The following is a 20,745-nucleotide window of genomic DNA, read 5'->3' on the forward strand; positions in this document are numbered from 1 at the left end:
AACTGGCCAACGAAGGTCAACCCAGGCCTGGGGCGGCCGCGCCGCAGCAATGTGCGGCACGTAAAAACCTCCGCATTCCTGTCGGGCAAGAAGGCGGCGGCCAAATTATCTGTTCAACAGGACGGCACGACTTGGGTGGTGGGTTCGGGGTACACGCAACAAGCTATGCTTAGCAGGTACTCTGAATCCGACGTCACCCATGCGAACAATTCGGAATCAATTTATAAAAAAGTTAGGTGTTTTTCCCACCCAAGCCGAAGTCCTGTCATATAACATGCGGGACTGCTGTCTTTATTCACATGCAGCGTTCAGCAACCTTCCATGTACCCGATGGCGTAGCCACTCGTCTTTAACGTACCGTTGTAACGGAAAAATATCTCGGAGGGCCCGAAGCAGTCTGAAGACCAGAAGCGGAGCGGATTCGTATGCGTTATTCACAAAAAGCTCAAGAGTAAGGAGGAAAGAAATGCTGTGCAGGCTAAGCGGGCTGCGGAAAAGGAGCGTGCGGTTGAAACTTGGAAAAGGGCGGCAGTGGCAGCAGCCGAGGCTGATGCGCAGCTGGCGCCTGGTAAACCTCGTGGAGAGGCTTGGAAGACCGCCGGTGCGGCGACGGTAGGTACCCTGGAGCTGCAGCTTACTGACGAGGGAGAGTTGGGGTCACAGCAGCTGGTTGGGGAGAACGACGAATGCCGCGAAGGCCTGGGAACTGGTCACGGTAGCCCAAACATAGTGGATCAGCGGACGATTGACGGCGATGACTCGCCGCACTACGAGCCCGCTGCAAGGCCCTCACGAGGACCACGGAAAGCTGGACCCTATGAGCGGACCAGGGGTTGGATATCGACACTCCCAGTGGACGCGCGGCCTGCCGAGGACCCCCGAGGGACGAGGTGTCCGAAATGATACTACGTCGACCGGAGACCACGGAAACGAGACCGAAAAGATCCCCGGAAAGGGTCGCTGCGAAACCAGGAATCTGGCACGTGTTGTGGTGTTGGTCCTGCTGGTGAAAGACGATGTGCCGCTGCGCCATTACGACGTAGGATATATTTTTTTTCATTTCACATCACGCGAAAATACGCAATGTCAGGCTATCATGCTCAACTTGCCATGTTATATGTCACAAAACGTTTTCCGCGTTTTGAACTTTCATAGCTCTCTCAACATCGATTGGGTTAATTGACGTCCACTTGATTTGGAAATCGCGCCCACGGGCGCTGGCTCTGAACGGCTGGGCGATTGCACTCTTCTTGTCTTTGAATGCTGCTTGGCCTGTGCGGTCGCTGGATTTGGATGGCGTCGCTGGGCGTCATGCATACCTGAATGACTCCAAAATCGTAGTGGGCGTGTATTACACGACCTGACAGTGTTGGAAAAACCAGCTTTTCCTGGTACAATACGTGCCAGGAGATTTTGCATTCTAGGATTGTGACTTAAATTCAAAATTTTGTACTCCACCATGAAACAGCAAAGCCAGCTTTTCGAATTCCTTTTCGTCTCTGTTTCAGGATAAAATGAAATAAGAAGGTGCAACAGTTTGGGACTTGCTGCTTCAATCAAGAGCCATGTATTGGTATCTGCAAAAGCACATCCTGCGCCCAACAGTCTGGGATGCTCAATAAGCCTGTGTAAACCTGTAAATAAATGTAAAGCCAATAAAAGCTTGTGTTGCGACCTAGCTTTGTCTCAAATTAAGTACGAAAATGTGAAAAATAAAAGGCATGCATCTTGAATGGAACCGTCTTTGAACATAGGAAACGAGAAACTAGATGCGGGATCGCACGGGTCTGGAAATTAGTAAAGTTTTCACTTCTTACGCCCTATGCAAACCTACTGCAAATCAAACAGGATTTAACCAACAGCAACCACGAGCTGCACTAATTGCCACTGACCTTGAATCGCTTTTGTGCTAGGGTGGAAGTACAAAATTCCGTCGCAAAAAGACTGCGGGAGTGAAAAATACCATCCACAAAGGTTGGAACTTATCAGTCAGTGAGAAATGCTCCAGCATTCAGAGACGTACATTTGGACTTGGTCTGGACGTGCCATCATGGACGTGAAAAGTACTTCTGTTCTTTCACATCTTAGGCCATTACAGTGAAACAAAATTCATTTAAGAATAGTTATTTCAAAAGTGTGATGAGCATCAAAATCCATGTCACACCAATGTTTTGATATCGCACTTCGCACTTCCCTTCCACAGACTTTTGCAAAGCAAAACAATAAAAATAAATTACATAAAAAATAAAAAATGAACAAGCAAAAAGCATTCAAACAAGAAAGCCTTGGACTCCTGCACATTGACACATCACTAAATCGAACACTTGAAGGGCTCGAAGGTGTCTGGTGCTCTCGCTCTGTGCATACATAGGCATGGTCCAGGTGTAGGTGAGGCAGGATATAAGCATAACCATAGGTGACCAGGTTCTGTGGAGCCTTGTTTATTCTTGATGGTTTCAAACGAGCTCGATTTTGGATGTCATCTTAAACCTCTGAAAGGAAAAGGTGAGTTTGACATGCATGGTTTGGCAATATCAGATGGAAGTGTAAAACTCACGTAAAATATTGGGAAAAGGGGTGAAATGTTCCTCATAGGGGTGTTGCTTTACATCTAAAGTCAGCAATCCCAGGACACTGCTAATTGCCAAGCATGCGACGAACGGTGGCAAATAACCGCTCACCCGATCACCGACCACAGACGGCCACTACGCACCATCACGGTGTCGCGGCAATGCGAATGGAAGAATCAATCACAATTCAGCGTCGGTAAGGTTTTAACTACTCAGCAGCTTGCGTCCACCTCCCAGTTCAGGTTGGAGGTTGGATTTCGCAACTCTCTAAGTGGTGCAAAATATTCACCTCCTTGCGACTGAGTTGTCAAGAGCACAAATTTTCTGCTCTCGCTCATGTCTTTAACAGATTTGGAAACTACGTGGGAAGCTGTATTAAGATCGGCAGATTGGCATCACGATTTTGAAACTTATTTGCTTTAGTCCAGAACCGTCTGCGGTTGAATTCCTGGCCAGTCGTTGGTATCCGAAGTAAAAAAATGCAAAGACAGCTGGGCAATTAAATGATGATAGGTTCGCCATTTATGGCAACGAAATGGAAGCTGGTAATTCTAACTTTAAGAAAAATCCTTTTACGTAGAAACGTTGCTATACATAGCAAAAAAAAGTTTCCAAACACCCATCTCACTCCGACCAAGACATACGCTCATTGATTTGGCCTCGCAGTTTGTTACTTCCTCTGGCAGAATCACGTAAGTTGCTGATTACTTACAGCAATACTTTGGGAAAAAATACTTCCCTGCGTCCATGGCATGGTAAGCCTTTTCACAAGGTGCCCTCTCATATATGTTAAGAAATATATATATATATATATATATATATATATATATATATATATATATATATATATATATATATCCGAATATAGATATATATATATATATATATATATATATATATATATAGATATAAATATATTGATATATGTATTCATTTGTTTAATGTTAAAAATTAAAACCGTGCCACTACAGTGTGACCTGTTTAAAAATGACGTTTTCTTTCATTTCAAGTGTTCTACATGAATTGCCGTATATGAAACCTGGCCCTTCTATTGAGTACCACCCATTGTACTTCCATCTCCCAATGATAAGCTAAATAACTGTAATGACTCGCAGCACCTTGAAAATTGTGTCCTTCACTTTGGAAAATTGGTACTCCGCTACCAGGACTTTCTTATTAGATTATTTAATGTATTTATCAATTTAACTTAAATATTAATTTGTAAGTTTTGACCGATGTAGATACGTCCCCAAATTAATGTGACGGCTACACTCATATAGACCGAAATGCGAAATAAAAACAACAGCCGGACTTTTGAAGGCAGTGTCTAGAATTGCAGACTGGGTGTAAAGCAACACCATATGAGGAGGAATTTTTCACTCCTTTTCCACATATTTTATGAGAATTTTTTACTCCTGCCTGACATTGTCTAATCGCACATGCCAAACCCCTATCTCCATTTCTGAGGTTTCCAGATGTCATCCAAAACCGAGTTCGCTTGAAACCACCAAGCATAAACGAGGCTCCACAGAACCTGGACACCTATATATGTCCTGCCTCACCTACATCTGAATCATGTCTATGTATGCACAGAGCAAGGGCGCCAGGTACCTCCAAGCCCAAGAACCCCAGCGACTCCAGCCGCTTGCGCGCATTAAGTTTGGTTTGTTCACGAAATGCATCGCAATCGGCAGCTGTGTGCCAAATACAAGGTTTTCACACATCACCTTTTTTGGTCTCACCACCACACTGCGAAACCAGAGCGTGGTGCAAACATCAGCAAGGCCTGGTAGAGAAATTCACTCCACGTATTTCTTTTTTCCCGAGGAAACTTAGCCACTAAATTGCAGCACTCCCGAAATGCGGGAGTAAAAAATCCAACAAATGTCTTGTAACTTAAGTTTACAAGATGCATATCACCATTTGAGCACTCACGTTTCCAGAGTTTAAGTACAAAATTTTGTTAAAAAAGTATCCGTCTTTACATTTATTTAACTACTTTTGTTTTTCTTGGTATCAAATGAGTGTGATACCTCTTTACTCTTCCTTCCTTTTCGATTTTCTTTACAGGTACCATCTGTTGCTTTAAACGTTGACCAATTTCTCTGCAAGATGCTCTAACTGCAAACTTGTCCGTATTTCATACCTAAATTGGATTAATTCGCCAGCCGCCCAGACATGTTTGATATGCACCAAAGAGTGAACAGTTCACAGGAAATCAAGGAGACAATTTGAAGCACGGAGCTTATTTTCACCGCCACTTTTGCGCTGTTAAACCCTCGGTTAACCGTTTTCTTGGTCCATGGCGGTGTTAGATAATGATAAATTTAAGCCTTTCGAGTGCCTAACTCACCAGGCTACCTGACAAGGCTAATCCTAATGCTGCCAAACAGACCTTTGGGACAGACCTGACGCAGATAATACAGAAGTGTTCGATGGCGAAAATCTGGCCTCCGGAGATGTTTATCATGCACACCTCTCACTTGTTTCGCATTTTAATCTTCTAGGTTGGTGGGCATGATTGGTATTTACATTTGGGGGGTGGGGGAGTGAGTGGGATGACTCTGCCAGCAGATCATGCAAAAGGTACTGATTTTTTTTTGTTTTGAGGGAGCAGGAAGAAGCCAGTAAGTCTCCTGTGGACCAAGTAATTGCTTACGTTACCTGCTTTTAACACATCACTGGTAACCAGAGTAAGCCATTTTTGTTTTAATCCATCGAGTTTTGTGATAAGACAAATTATGCTGCCACAAGACATGCAATGGGCTTATTTTGTTCCATATTCTTGATTATTTGACCCAAATTTCTTGAAGTGGTCCCTCATGGCTTCCTCAACCAGATGTCTTCTACAGTTGTCATGATTTGGTGACTGGCAAAGGACTGTACTGTATATATGCACTATATTTTAAACACAGGGCTACTCTGAGCTGCATAGCAATTATAATATGAGTTAAATATCAGTGCGCAACAAAAATATCATCCCATTTAAAATGTGAAGCCAACATCGCACACGGTGTCATTATATTTTAAAAATAAACCTAAATAGATGCGTTTGCTGCAGCTGAAAAGGCAAGCAGCAATGCTGGCATAGGCATCTAAAAGTTATGCTACTTTTGGAGAGGACAGATTGTTTTGTGGAGCATACCCATTATTGCCCTGACATAGGTTAACCATGGCAATCAAAATAAGTTGTTCAAAAAGGGGTTGTTCAAAAAGATTCAAAAGGGTTGCCTGGTTGAAGAACAGCAACAACGCCTTGAAGAGAATAGACATGACAAACCACAGCATTTCTGCGTAACTACTGCTTTCCAAGCGACGCGGTCGACGTTGCAATGCAACGCCGCCGCGCCATTGCGACTTTGTGACGTCACCGGCTGACGTTAACAAGCTGCCAGCCCGACCAATTTCTCAAGCCGCGACGATGGCCCCCTGGATAGTGTGAAAGGATGCAGATGGTGCCCCCTGGTCATAACGGATACAGGCTTGCTTTGCGGACATGCAAGTACTGTTTGATATTGCTTTCTTGCAGAGGAAAAATGCGAAAAGAATGCGATCTTATGGGAGCTTGTCCGGGTGAAGAACAGCAGCATAATCATTTGGTAACATTTTGGAGTTGCAAACAGTTCCTGTGCATGTCATGCTTTACTCTGGTGCGGTGGAATTGCCAGATCAACATGCATTGAATGCAACTAAATGATATGATGATCATTTGAGTAGCCAGTGGATGACCACAGGGCTCCGGACACTATACCTGGAGGGCAAGCGAGACCCCCAGAGGCCAAACCACCCTGGGACCAAACATGACTAACTCATTACTAAAACATGAAGCCTGAAGGGTCCAGTGTTTGCCCTACACGATCTAAAGCAGACCTTTAGATAAGAATAAAAATGTGTGTTCTAAATGGTATGCTCTATCTTCGACATTTCCCTTCAGTGGTAGCAGTATTAGAAACGTAAGGGCATCTTCGTATGTGTGTGGGGTGACACTGGACACCTGGAGCTACATAAAACAAATCTGGCTCTTATTGGCAAGGGTATAGTTTCCTTTTCAATAGGAATGAGAGGCGTCGGTCTAGCCACCCTCCCGCCAAAGAACTTGGACTCCAGCACCCTGACTTTAAGAGGAAAGTGAGCCAAGTCTGGGAGGAAGCACGTGTGCTGGCGTTTTTTGGGTGTGGTTGGCATCATTTTTCACCGCGTAATCCCCCGCGGGGGGCTGAGTTGATTAAATTTAGTTGAGCATGAATTGAGTATGAATCAGGGATCCCAACCCGTTACTTGCCCCTGACCATAAGACGCTGGTGCAGCACTCACAAGATTGCATCAAGATTATTATCATTGTGTTAAGAACACATTTGGTCGACTGCATACCAATACTGACGATTCGAACAACAAAATATTGTAGATAGCAACCTGTAGACGACAAACTAGTGATGCTGAAGTAATTGTTGATTTTGAGGTTTTGAATTATGATAATTGACAAGTAGTTAAAAATGCATGCTTTATCAGAACCTCTGCAGACTTGACAGAGACCATTCACAAACTAAACATATCATTGTTACATGCAATGCAAAAGTTATGTCAGGCTGGGAGAGGTGAGATTTGATTTTTGGAAAGGGGTGTTATAATGCCCCACCGCCAAATCAAACCGCATTTGAATTCAAGCCAACTTAACCTTTATAAACCTTTGATCACAGACTTGAGTGAAACTGCCACACAGTCTGAAAATAGTTGTATGTTGCTTACTTTAGGGCGCATTGAAGTGATCATGATTATATACACGTCAGAGTAGCAGATGGTACCTGTACGCAAGTGTTCATCGGAAGTAATGAGCAATCAGCGACATAAGATGCCTGTGCCGTCCTACATGCTGCCAGCAGAACCCTCGGAACCCTTTTTTACCTTCACCCACAAGGAGAAGGGGCTCAAGCCCCACCTTCACATGTTGGGGTGCGCTGTGAGCGGGGAGTTCTGCCCCGGCTACAAAGGGTCGTCAGAGACAAACTGCACAGGTTGGGCAAGTGGCTTGTCAGATTCGCATTACAGTCCGCCAGGGCGAATGCTGTAGATGCAGAGGGCGGCTTCGAATGGGGTCAAGGCAGGAAGGGCCTCCGACAGTCCCGAGGTGTGACGTTAGGCATTTGCGTGCATAGGGGGTCGTTGCAAGCGACTGCACGAGTAGTTGAACCAGTATTCAGCGGTCTTAGTGCTGACTTATTGCATCAGCTGTGCTGGACACGTGGTGCGGATTTCAAGGGCCGCCTAGCTATAAAACGCCGCGCTATGCAGGACAAAAAGGTGTAAGCACGTGACTGTGCCGTGTTCCAACATTTGTCCGTGAACTGCCGTTTTACTCCATCCTGGCAACAAGAATGATCTACAACCGTCAGTCTTTAGAGATCGAGAGATAAAGACTGATCGTCAGTCAGGCAATCAGTCTTTCTGCGACACTTTCCGCTGGTTGAGTTCTGGCAGCACCGCTCATTTTCTGTTGCCTAGTTCGCGATTAGATACTGTTATAATCGCTTATTTGACGTTCGTTAAACGTGCTGCTAACCGATGCATCGCAACACGGCATCTCCCTAACAACACCAACTTTAAAATATAACTTTAGATACAGCTACAGACAATGCGGACCCAACTATTTTCGAATCAACGCACATTCGGAGCCTTCACCCTAGGCGGGACGTTAAACTTTTCCACTAGACCTGATATAAACAATATTTTTAGGTAATGCGCGTTCTTGAGGACCAGGCAATGTTTATGGTGGCCGGTGATTGCAGTAAGCACACACACATCGTACTCCGCTACAAGGCTGTTAACAAGCGTATATATATATATATATATATATATATATATATATATATATATATATATATATATATATATATATAACTTTTACATATATATAAAACAGCCGACCTTGCACACACACACACACACATACATATATATATATATATATATATATATATATATATATATATATGGTAAACATTTTCTGAAGCTGTGAGTGCCATCAACGCAACCGTCCGAAGCGTAAATCAGAATTTTTTCTTAAAAGGAAATAACCAAATGATCCCAGAAAATGTCTGATAGCGGTTAATTGTTTATCTCCAGTTCCTTTTTTTGTAAGGCTCAGTTCCTTTACGGCTAGATATCCAGCGCCGGCGCCGCATGAGTAAAGCGTCGCCGTCCCGCCACCACCGGTGTTGGCATAGTGGGGGGTTCGATAGCGCAAACGTGCTCTTCGCAAATACCGGATATCTATCGTCTTGTGAGTTCCTGTCTCTACAGTAGTGATGGGGTCATACACTGAAGCGACATGGAACAGTTTATTGGTGGCGCAGACATTTCACCACTCAGTAACCAGAGACGCAACGATAGGACGCAACACAGACTGGCCAGCACCGGTCAAACATCTCTCAACGGGACTGGCGATCGAGACATGTCACGCAACTAGTGTATCACAAGGGAAAAGACAGCCACCATCGGGCCCTGACAAGAGACGCGCTACTCGTGATCCGCAACATTGCCTATGTGCTCGCGGGTGTGGCTGAAGTCGGGCAGGTGGTCACCCTCCGGGTGGAAGCCGTTCTCGTCGGCCGTCCAGGTGACGGTGTAGGTGACGCCCTCCCACTCGTACGAGTAGGAGCCTCTCCTTACGTAGTTGCCAGTCTCCGGCTCGTTGCCCGGGTACGAAATGCCGTCCTCGTTGGCTGAGATCCCATTGGTGGTCTCGTACCTGTGGACGGAGTTGATGTAAGGGATCTCAGGCATACGTAGGCGTCGATGTCACGCGCATGCGGGAGCGCACGAGACGTAAACTTCTGTCTGTTCAGTGTGCTCACAAGGGCGTGGTATGCGCACAGTCGGCGACCAAGCGGATCTTCCGGGGAATTTTAGCACCCTGTAAATTATCCTTTCACTTTACAGCTCGGCGGTACGACGCCCTGCAAAAAGCCCACTATGCAAAGTGAACCATGACAGTGACGCCAATTTAGCGATCCATTTGACACGGCTTTTATGGGCGGACGCGGCGCGATGGCAACACTGCTAATCCCACCATAGCTTTTTCTTGCATCTAGATTACGTAAGCGCCTCTAAGTAGCCGCCCATGAGGCCCGACGCGTCACTTTGCACTGGTCAGATCGGCGAGCTGAAGCACTGCGCAGGGGATTAGGGGAGGGGCCGGTCAAGGCTCACGCTGCGTCGGATGGACGTGGCTTGACGGCGGAATGTAGTCATTGGGTGGGCGCTAGAAATAAATCTCGGTCAGCAAACAAGGCGTGCTTTGATGCGCGGCAGCCGGCACGCGACACCCGCCCTGCCCCCTTCTGAGGGAGTGGGGCGCTTGCGCGGGCTTCGCCGCGATGAAGGCTGCGGGGTACCGCGCCCGGAAATCACGGCGGTAGGGGCCGTGGGAACAGGACAGGGTGGAGACCCTCGGCAACGTTAACTGATAACACTGCAATCTACCAAGCGAGCTTGCGGATCTTGTGCCTGGAGCTATTAGAACATTTAGTTTGCAAAACGCCGTTTATAGGTCACAGCCGCCGTACACCAAAAGGGTGCCATGACCACGCTGTCCACACGCTAGGTCGTGGTCCACGCTAGGACCACCACGTGGTCCCGGCCTCCGACTGAGCGGGCGGTAAGGGCGAAAATGTTCGGAGCCATTACAGAGCAGAGAAAAATCCCTAGCGAAACTATGTCAAATAAAGGGGGTAAAGGCAGCAACTTTTTACGACATAAACTCTAGGATGATTTACCTGTAGACACAATCCCTTTCAAGAGTTGCGGAACCTGAAATTCGCGGGCTACGGCATCCCCTGTTGGTTCCTATCGTTGATTTTTCACAGTCCGTTCGCTTGGTCCTGTAGCATTTCTGCAAATTGACTTTGGCCCTGCGGTGGGTTGAAGGGAGCTAACAGAAAGTTGGTACTCATATGCAATAATTGAAGGGATTCTTGGCCGTGGTCGCAAATCACCGCGAACCCAACGGTCGCAAGCACACAGGCAGGATGTACTTCGTTTTCCAATGCGTGGTTAAATGTAATACATTTACTCGGTGGGCCTAATGACTGATACAAATGATAGCCTAGCGTCGCACTGAATGAATGAGACGTTGCGTAGAAATCATGAACTTCACTGGCACCGCTGATATGCGCGGGAGTCCATCGAGACAATTCCTAGGGTTTCCAATCAAATATTCTATTCAGCCTGATATAGGACGGCTCTATGAGAAAACGGAAGCTCTTGGCGAATCCTTTCAATCTCAGAACTAGAAGTTGTGCGACTTGTTCCAGATCTGTTCAAAGCCGGGCCAATATTGGTTCTGGTCCACTTACTCGGCGTTGTAGGAACCGTCCTCTTCGATTCCGTACTGGTAGTTCCTGATCCGCGCCGACTTGTCGGCGAGGGCCACGCACACCAGGCAGGCGAGGACGATCTGAAAAACCCGACACCGCAAGGGTGAACGAGGCCAGGTCTCGGACCCTGAGCGACTTCAAACCAACAGACTAATGGCAGGCGATAACCTCTGTTCAGCGGTCATCTTGGGTGCATAAGGATACAGAACGTGGTATAACAATGTTGGGATGTGGGTTGTTGTGCGTTTGAGGAAGTCGTCCGTTCCCTGCTACAATCGATGCAGTTACCATCACAAAGTGCCACTGTTGCAAATGTCGAGGACCGGCAAAAGTTTCAATCCAGCGATACGCACATCTTAATTCACATCCTTACAGTATGCAGCGGCGCGAGAACGCTGGGGCCGGGAGCGACTGAGTCCCCAACTGTCTGGAAGGTTGATGCTGGTCCGGTGGTAGCTGACTTAGAAGAAATAAGAAAATAGCTATCACCCGTCCCATAACTTGGAGTACTTATTGCCCTTGGCCAAGTGAAATGTTTAACAAATTTTAAAAACGAATGTTGTCAGATGTTTTATAAATAACGGCATGCAAATATCGTCAGATATTTTTTTAAAAACATTAATAGCCTAGGTCGTTCGCTTGCACGGCACTGCCGACCGGACGGTCTCCAGAGCGGCCCTTGTGCGCGTTGTCCAGGTGCGGCGGCTGCGGCCGGCGCAGGGCCGACCCTGAGTGAGAGACCCCGCTGGCGTGCGGCCGCCGACCACTTACCAGCTTCATACTGGTACACGGCGCTGGGCAACACTGGTGACTGCCCGGTGGCCGGGCACGACTTATATATGGCCGCTCAGCCTGCGGTCGCCCCCTTCGACCAGGCGGTCAGAAGGTCGGCGACAAGAACTGGCTGCCCGCATGAGACGCGTGGCGGTCTGGTCATCTTTCTCGAGCAATGCTGAGTGGCGCGCATTCTCACTTCGATGTGTGAAAATGTTGGTTGTCTTCCACAGTTGCATTTGAGGGCAGCGTGGCCCTTTCCCACGAGACCGGTGCAAAATATGAGGCACTATTCACACCAAGGCTAATAGGAGCGACACAATGTTGCCATGGAGTACGTACCTTCACTAACCGCACCCGAAATATATAGCTTACATCACGGCCTTGTCCTGTCGGAGAGTTCTCGTGTTTGATCAACGAGTGCTGTGGGACAGATCATGATAAGTACATGGTAAGTAATGTTCGTTGGGGTTGTGCCTGGCTGGTGAACTCTGGCTTGCGCCATAAGACTGTGTTAGCCAAACTGCAAGTTCGGGTCATCTGAGGTCACGTCACGACGTCACAAATAAACCCCTTGTAAACCAATTGTATGACCTCCCATGTTTGTGAGTGATGTATTTGGGAAGTGAAGCTTTGAATCACAATCTCACAGGAGGTCAGCTGAAGCCTCGGTTTATTCCGTGGCACGACAAAGCGACACCGTCTTATGAAATGCTCAGGGCGGTTATTAGCTTCAGAACCAGGTAGCCGTCGGGCAGACACGTTTTACACAGGCCATGTCACTTGTAGCGTGCCGATAATTCACCCGGTGAGGCGAGAGGTTGTAAACAGATGTTGAATCTTCTTGACCTATGTTATCAGCTTGGTACGCGAATTTGAGACTGCACGTTGCAGACACTACAGAGTAGACATTCTCTGAACTGCTCAAATGAAATGATTCGTGACGCATGGATCGAGGATCGCGTTCCGCCCGGTGCTGAACCTTATTCCTCATTCTTGGAGAAAAAACGACGCATTAGGTGGGGGTCGAAATGGAAACACTTCTCCCTAACCCGCTAACCTGACCAAGGTCAGAGACTTCGTGAGATTTTAGGTCAAAGTCGCCAGGATTTTGTGGACTAGTTTTACAAAACTTTGCAACAGACATTTTTATAAATACAAAATGTCCACCACAGCTTAGTGCTTAGGGGTGACGCGCACGTCACTGAGGCTGCGTTCCCTCGGCCATCGGAAATTGTTAGACGCTGTCTGAGCCAGGCACTGCCTCGTCCATCGCCCCACGAGGGATGTGAACCTCGGCTCATCAGCGACCTCCGAGAAGCTATTTCGCGAAGGGACCACAGGCTCCGCTGTTTTCCAAGGCGACCAGTTAAAGCTGATGACGCTGAGGGAGGCCGCAGTATTTTTGGTTCTTTCTGTTCTCAGCTTTCCCAGCCGCTGATCCACGACAGCGGCGACTTTTGCGTGGGTCTCAAGTGTGTGGAAAACGTAACACGAATAATGTGTCGAAGTGATCCCGGATGAATACGAAGCTTAGGAATTTGACTGTTTACCGATTGCCATTACAACATTGCCAAGGCGCCCTAAATAATGTTAAAGGCGGTTCGGTTTGTGCCAACGGCGACCTGTCTATGCGCAGGGAAGCAAGAAAGGAGTGCCTGTACCGACTTCATTTCCAGTGTCGCATCTACTGTTCAGCCCATGATCAAAGCAGTGACTACTCCTATCGACCCATGGGCGGGTACGTGTCGTAGACAGACTGTCAGGTGACCAACTGCCGTTTACCAAAAACCCAAGCTTCACAGAAAGAAGCTATCAGCAGGAGGTTGAACGTAATCTCTGATCAGATATTGGAGGGAATATCAGCATTGGGGACACACAGGAATCTGGGAAAAACTTAACCCTAAAATGGCGTTGGTGGATGACAAGGCGTGAAAAACTTTTCTCCTGGAATATTCTTACTAGTCCCCTACTAGCCACATCCATGCAAGGAGAGATTTTGATGCAATATCAAGGAAGCCAGACCAAAAGTAATGCTTGTTATGTCCTATGGTGTCTTGAAGAAGCCGTTCAACGAAATGTACCCATGCCGATCGTTTTTTCCCCCAAATATGAACGCAGGTCCAGGCGCGCGGTGGCAGTGGGGGTACGCGGGAGAGGTACTTGCCTTCCCCAACTTTTAAGCTGGGGTGAGGAATGGGCAAAATGTACGCCTGTTTTGCTTTCCTCTGCAAAATTTGGAACAAAGTTACAGTCTGTGTCAGCCCGCCTTCATTTTTCTTCCATGCACAGTTGGTCTTCTTTTCTTCGCTGGGGACACATCCTGATTTTGGTAAAAGAAGTCTGCTTTGCGGATCGTTGTGAGAGCTGCGCATTTTATGGCATCTCTGGTCCGGCGATGAAAAAACCGAGCACTATTTCGTCATATGCGTGCACACGCCACCCAGCACGTATATACATAATGCCACCACCACCGACGTTAAGATAAATCGCTCAGAGCAGCCGAAGCTGTTCGGCTTCCATATTGCGAAAAGAGCTCCAAGTGTCAGGCATTTTTCTTAGGCTGCGGCTCAATAAAAAATGCGGCGTCTCTGGATGAAACCCGCCTGATAAGTACTGAACCAACTGCGTTAGCTAGCTCGTGCGGCACTACGCAATGTAGTACACTGACACAGGAATGGTGGATGTCGAAATGTGTACGACATCCAACGCACTGTTGCGTCATATATATATATATATATATATATATATATATATATATATATATATATATATATATATCATATCAAGCTCTTAGATTACGGCAAGTCCAGAAGTGTATCACGTTATTGCAGATGTGTTTCGGTTGATCCAACGTCGTTTTAAATCGGACAGGCTCGCGGCACAACCGTCAGATGGTTTCAGATGGATCAGATGGAACAGATGGTTTCGAGGAGGAGTTTCCCGTATTATCATCCGCTTCTTTTATCACGAACAACGGTCACTCGGCGGGCATCTGACCCGATTGTTGGAGATTTACGCACGGCCAATGTCACTGCCCAAACTTAGGACGAGTAAGGTCTGCAGATATCCGCTTAGTTCCGCAGCGGATCAGCTCTGACGATGTTGGAATCTGGATACACGGACAGCGGTAGCGCGATGACTGCGTGACGCTTTCTGCCGACGGTGGCATGCAGGCGGGCGGTGGTTGTAATGGGCGGAAGCCTGCACGCCGTGCCGCCTAATTAGCCTCTGCTGTCCTAACCTTCAATGTGCTCATCAGGCAAACGGGTATACAAAAACGCTGTCACGAACTGTCGTCCTTTGACCCGGGATGGCATCGCGTAAGTCACTTCCGCCATGCAGTGAGAGGCTTCAACATACAAACTAACGGCACGCAACATTTGGGTGCGATCAGTTGAAAACCCCATATCAATGAAATCAAACGTACTCTCACCATCTGGACGTGCAATTTATTAGTGGATAGCTTTGGAACAAGTCATTTGGTGGACTGAAATCACATCAAAATGTCCCTCAAACGAGATACAGAAACGTATTGCCTTCATGGTGTTGGGACTTCCCGTCATTCTCCGGTCTCGCTTTCCGAGACGTGAGTGAATCGCCTGTTAACTTCGTCTCCGGTTGCCCTACACAGGTGCACATTCTTTCAGCAGAAGTATTCTGGCTGGCGTTGCACGGCGCCACGGACAGCCACAAGGCCGTAACATCGTCGCCCCAGCTTAATCCAAAATCCTATACATCTGCAGGTGCGTCCGGTATCCAAGCTGCCCGTCGGCCTGAATTTCCGCCTGCCAACGCTATGCCGCTCCCTTACAGGAGTGGTTCGATCTCCGGACTCTGCCCGTCGATGCACAGGAGTCTCGTCCGGAATATGCCCGTCGGAGCACGTGAGTCTCGTCCGGTCTTGTTGCCCTCAGCGTATCCTGGGGAAATGCCATCGACACTGAACAAATTCAGTTATGCCGACTGTTTTTTGTGCCGCTGACAGCCGAAGGGTTGAAGGTGGCAACAACTCACGCGTTGGTTACGTACTTAGACACTCCAGTTCATATCTGCCCGGAATTTCACTAAAAAAAAAGCAGCAAGTGACTCGCTGCTCGCTGTGCACGCCACAATATTATGGGAAATGTGAGGTTTAGCAGAAGCCGTATGGGAGGTTCATAAACTGAGGTGGTACACAAGCTGCGGCTGTTCTGTCACAAAGGATTCAGCATCCCATACCATCCTTAAAGAAGTACAAACTATTTGATCCACGCTCACGATTTGATGATCGCCGATTGAGGTGGGGTGCATTAATCTATTACTTGGTCAGCTCGCGCATCGGCACAACACGATAGCTACACCAGGCAGCGTATGGTAGAACAGCGAAAGGGTATCAACCTGGTGATGTAAAGATAACATGCAGAAATACCTCGATGATGAACCATCGAATGAATCATGTCATCCAATCACGTCCTCTCCGACAGTTGGTTAGAGCACCTGCATTCCGGTTCACCCACCCGTTGCTTGGAGACGCCTTAGGTGCTCGCTATTTGCCCCGAGGGAGATGGGCCGCGGTCGGTGTCAGCCCCGCGCTAAAGGCCAGATGACGTCAGAGTGCGGGAAGGGCATTGAGCATTTCGCGGAAGACTTCTTCCGTTGACTCCTGGGTTCAGCGACCGGATTGCGGGATAAGCGCTTGCGCAACAAATGCCGATTAGCATGGTGGGTGATCCCAGAAATTCAGCCAATCCAGGTATCTAAAAGTCATTTTGCATTTCGTTTGAATTAGCTGGTCCGGCGAGATCTTAGCAAATTTTACCGGTGTGGGTGTGCTCCCTTCTAGGTGGTCTTCTACAAAACATCGCATTTTCGACAGCAGCTCCATTGCCACTTTTCGTCACCAAAATGGTTTTGGCAAGAACCACGCTGAACGACAGTCCAATAAGCTGTCATGTATGAATGGGGGAATCCAAAAATATGTATGTGGATTAGATGTGAAGTATTATTTTGTGGACACTGCGCGTCAAAACGTACAAATTTTTACCTTTCGGTTTGTCTGTGTATTTGACAGAAGACCTATAGAAAAGGCTCATATAGAAACGTCACTGTCCCACCCACCGGCATCCATGTCATGCCATGTCATCCATGTCAGTTACCGTTCCGACACCGCCTCCCTATCGCAACTCTGGCGGCAAAGTGTAGAGTTGCTTGGGCCCTCTACAGTTCATTTTTGACGGTGCCTTCCCATGTCAAGACATCACACAAAGCTTCGAGCCAATCTTTAAGCGATGTAACATTTTGAAATGATCGGGTGTCGCCAAATCCCAAATGTTATTATGATACACAAATGTCCGCCTTCACAACTTCCTGCATCATTGGATTTAATATCTCAGCTCTGCGAATCAAATGAAATGGATATGAGGCGAGTAAAACACTTAAACCATCCTGTCTCCTAATCGTAAGTATAGACTATTTACAACACCCTGCATCGGCCCTAAGGTGTCGAACGATATTATGATTTTATATTTTCCAAGAAGAACTTGTATCCTTGCATAAAAAATTGTTAAGAACAGCAACCGCAGGCGTTTGAGGATGCGATATGCGCGAATGCGTCATTTGCGTTAATATGAATACGTATTAACGTAACCAACATATGTAAGATATTGCAATTTTTGCCTTGCACGTATGTAACTCACTTCATATTTAACCTCCTTCATGCTCGATAATCACGTTCTAATATAGTCATATTCATGCACTTGTACCCAAATTCATGGCGCTGGCTCCGGGAGTTCTCCCAACAACAATCTCCGCTTAGCTGGGGGGACTCCCTAGACGTCCAGCTCAAGACCCAGCACGAAAATGACCAGTTAATTGTCCCTCCGACTTGTGTGACTGTACAACCTTTACAAACACCGTGAATGAGTGGTTGTAGCTTATTGGGTGGTTATAGCGGGCTGTCATCAGATGAGTTTGGCCATGACTACTTTAGGCCTTTTCATGTATGAGTTGCCCTGGCCAATTGCATAACACAATTCCTGCCGGGTCTGCACTAACCTTTCGCCTGCTTTTTTATGTTTGTTTCCTCTTCCTTGCTGGGAGTGCCGCGAATGGATTTTACGTTTTCTGCTGCTAACGTACGGTTTATTGCGTTGCTGGGAAAGAGGGAGGGGCACTCCTGGTTACCCGTTTTTGGGTTACGGTATAGTAAAACAAAATGTCAGGGAATAAGTGGGTTGCGACAAACATTCCAACATGTCCTGCATAGGGTGATGCCGCAAGTGGGAGAATAATATTGGAAAGGTGTACTAAACTTTTTGACCATTTGACTGACGTGAAAATCTCAGGACAGATGGTAACGACACCGAGCAGTCGAACTGAGCGAGAAGATTATGTGGAGGCATTAGGGGTAGCCTAGTGGAAGTCTGTTGTCAATTTTATGTTTGCCTGCTTGCATTAAAAATTAAATGTTTTTTTAGGATTCACTTTGGAAGAGCTGGGAAGGAACAAGCTCTCCATGATCAGAAAACATGATCAAATTGAGCCTTAGAGCGGAGACATTTTGAACACGTATTTCGCTCAATCTAAGAACTAGGTGTTGTCAGAATGCATGACTTGACAACTGTACCGGTAGCAGGGCAAAAGGGTTTTGTTGTGAGGTTAGTAAGTTTTGTAGTGGATTGATCCATGGAGTACTCCTTTCGTGTTTCCTGCCGAATGTCGGTATTTTTTGTCAAGAAAGCCACTGGTACGTGACCGAGTAAATACTGTTCGTAACGATTTTTTAAACCAAAGCTCGCATGCAAATATTTGACACAAGTACTGTTATCGCAAACCCTCGTGCGCATACCTTCGTATGCAAACGACATCTGCAAAACGTCGTAGGCATTCACACGTATTTCCGTCCGGAAATCCTGTTGCACTGAAGTTCGTGTATCCCATTTCTTCGAGGCCTCCCATTTGTTGATGTTACATCTCTTTGCGCTGCGTTTGTTAGCACACGCTATTTCTCTCATCAAATTTCTTGATGTCTGCAATTTGTTGAATGGAATTTCGTTGCACGCATGATCCTTCCCACTGCGTTGCTTTGAATTTGATTGTTTCGTCACTGAGTTCATTGCAATTTGTTGAATGGAATTTCGATGCACGCATGATCCTTCCCACAGCGTTGCTTTAAATTTGATCATAAATCGTCACTTTTTTTAATTTGATAAATCGTCACTGAGTTCATTGTATCCCATTTTTGGACGCATGTAATACTTTGCAAGAAACTCTGGAACTGAGAACAGAAACGTGGTTTTCCCATTCTCCCCAATATTCTGTTGGTTGTTTTCTGTTCTCCTTTTTCATCCCATAGCGACGCGTCTGCATTCTTTTGGGTATGGTCTGTTCCAAGCTGCCGCCAAAGCGGCTCATATAGATGTGGCGTCGGAGCTCCGACGGCAGCACGTAGCCTTTGCAGCCATGACAGGGTCCGAAGTTTACTGCGGGAGTGGCGTCATAAAGATAACGCGATAATATTTCGCTCCATCAAATAACACAGCTGGACATTACTTGTGCATCACCAGGCAAGAGTCGGCCCACATACCAATCATATAGTAGAAACTTGTTCCCAAATGATCAGTATATCAGGTTGCCTAGGTCTAGATTAATGAATGAGCCGTTGGCCACTTGGCCATTGTTCAATAGCAGCTCATGTGTAATTTATATGCTTCCTTAAGCTCTGAAAGCTGAGGTGTGACTGCCCCGCCTTCAACGTCCTACATACGTATGGTAAACAGAGGTATAAGCCACTTACTTTTTGCATCATATTGTCCCCAATTGCTGTACAAAATGGTGCTTAGACTTTCTCCATGGAAGAAGCATCTCAAGATGGAACTGACAATGGGTAAAACTGATGCATGGAAGATAGCTCCCTTCACCCAACCAAAAATAAAAATAAAAAAGGAGGGTAATATCACCACATCATGCTCCCAGCTCCGTAAGAATTCATACACAGCTGCCACATAGCTGGTTCACTGCTTCTTAGCATGTAGGCTTATAAACATAGCGCTTCGATGGCAAAGAACACGCAACTGCCGACGCAACCAAATGCAATTTTTGTGCGGTAGTTCCATACCGTCATAGGCGAGTAGGATAAATGCATTGCACAAAATATTCGCGAATGACATGTCTCCGTCTTTCAGTTTTCTTAAACACTCCCGACCGTTCTCATGATTTATACATCCTGATTAGCGTAGTTCTGCAATCAAGCTTCATAATTGTAGCTGGCGAGAAACATATCTAAATCGTAAACTAATGTAGCTGATTCGATTCCGAGCCAGAAAAAGCGAAAATCTTTAAACAAATTTGGTAATCGCAATCGTATCCATTTTTAGTCGAGTTAAGGCGACACATGATGAAAACTTAAGACGCATGTTTATGGCTACCAGTATCTTGCACAGTTAGACAGTCGTTGTCAACGAGACGTATAGACCTTTGCCACAGCAAAACATACAAACCACGGTACAAAACGACTGAGGTCACATGACAGCTCTGGGGAACTGACTGGATGTGTAGTTTGCCGAATCGAAGTATGTTTGAAGTAGGTTTTAAAATTGCAGTGTTTAAATCCTATGTTCAAGCATTTCGACCCACCGCATTCGGCATATATGAGAATAATTGAACACTACAAACACGATGACGGGCGAGACCAGAGATGTGACAGCTCTGTCGAGTTCCCTAAAGTACTCATGTTCAGGTCGGTACCGGGTCCTGGTACTGGTACCGGGCACCGGGTCCGACTAGTCAACCAGCAAAACAGCAAATAAAAAAGATGCATAGCAGCTGTTGGCGCGGTGCATGCGTATGTGATGGACTGCATGGAGCCGTATTCATACCAGACTCCTACATAGAGGTGATTACAGTGGGATAATGGTGTACCATGCCCTACAGGTTTAAAGGAAGTGTTCCATATTGGTATGGGGCTTTCACTGAAAATCCATCTCGAAGATCACTCGGTGCAGTACACAGCCCTGCCCTTAAGACCCAAATCCCTCTAGTTTCTGAGC

General features: G+C 46.6%; 1 protein-coding gene across 1 annotated transcript; it reads right to left on the reverse strand.

Moving 5' to 3' along the window:
* Positions 1-8,947: 8,947 nt before the first annotated feature.
* LOC119101565 (cuticle protein CP14.6) lies at positions 8,948-11,744 on the reverse strand. The gene is made up of 3 exons (XM_037224909.1): positions 11,714-11,744; positions 10,922-11,022; positions 8,948-9,315 (listed from the first exon to the last, which is right to left on the reverse strand). The coding sequence occupies exons 1-3, from the start codon at positions 11,720-11,722 to the stop codon at positions 9,084-9,086; spliced, it is 342 nt and encodes a 113-aa protein (XP_037080804.1). The 5' UTR covers positions 11,723-11,744; the 3' UTR covers positions 8,948-9,083.
* Between the last annotated feature and the right edge of the window lie 9,001 nt (positions 11,745-20,745).

This window comes from Pollicipes pollicipes, unplaced genomic scaffold (genome assembly GCF_011947565.3).
Source record: "Pollicipes pollicipes isolate AB1234 unplaced genomic scaffold, Ppol_2.1 Scaffold_4881;HRSCAF=5763_pilon_pilon_pilon, whole genome shotgun sequence".
Taxonomy (NCBI): domain Eukaryota; kingdom Metazoa; phylum Arthropoda; class Thecostraca; order Pollicipedomorpha; family Pollicipedidae; genus Pollicipes; species Pollicipes pollicipes.

Bases quoted from the DNA above. Each gene is read 5' to 3' on its own strand.
- LOC119101565 (XM_037224909.1), bottom strand. The intron at 9,316-10,921 runs GTAAGTGGACCA...CTCCGTCCACAG, and splicing joins GACGGTTCCTACAACGCCGA to GTACGAGACCACCAATGGGA.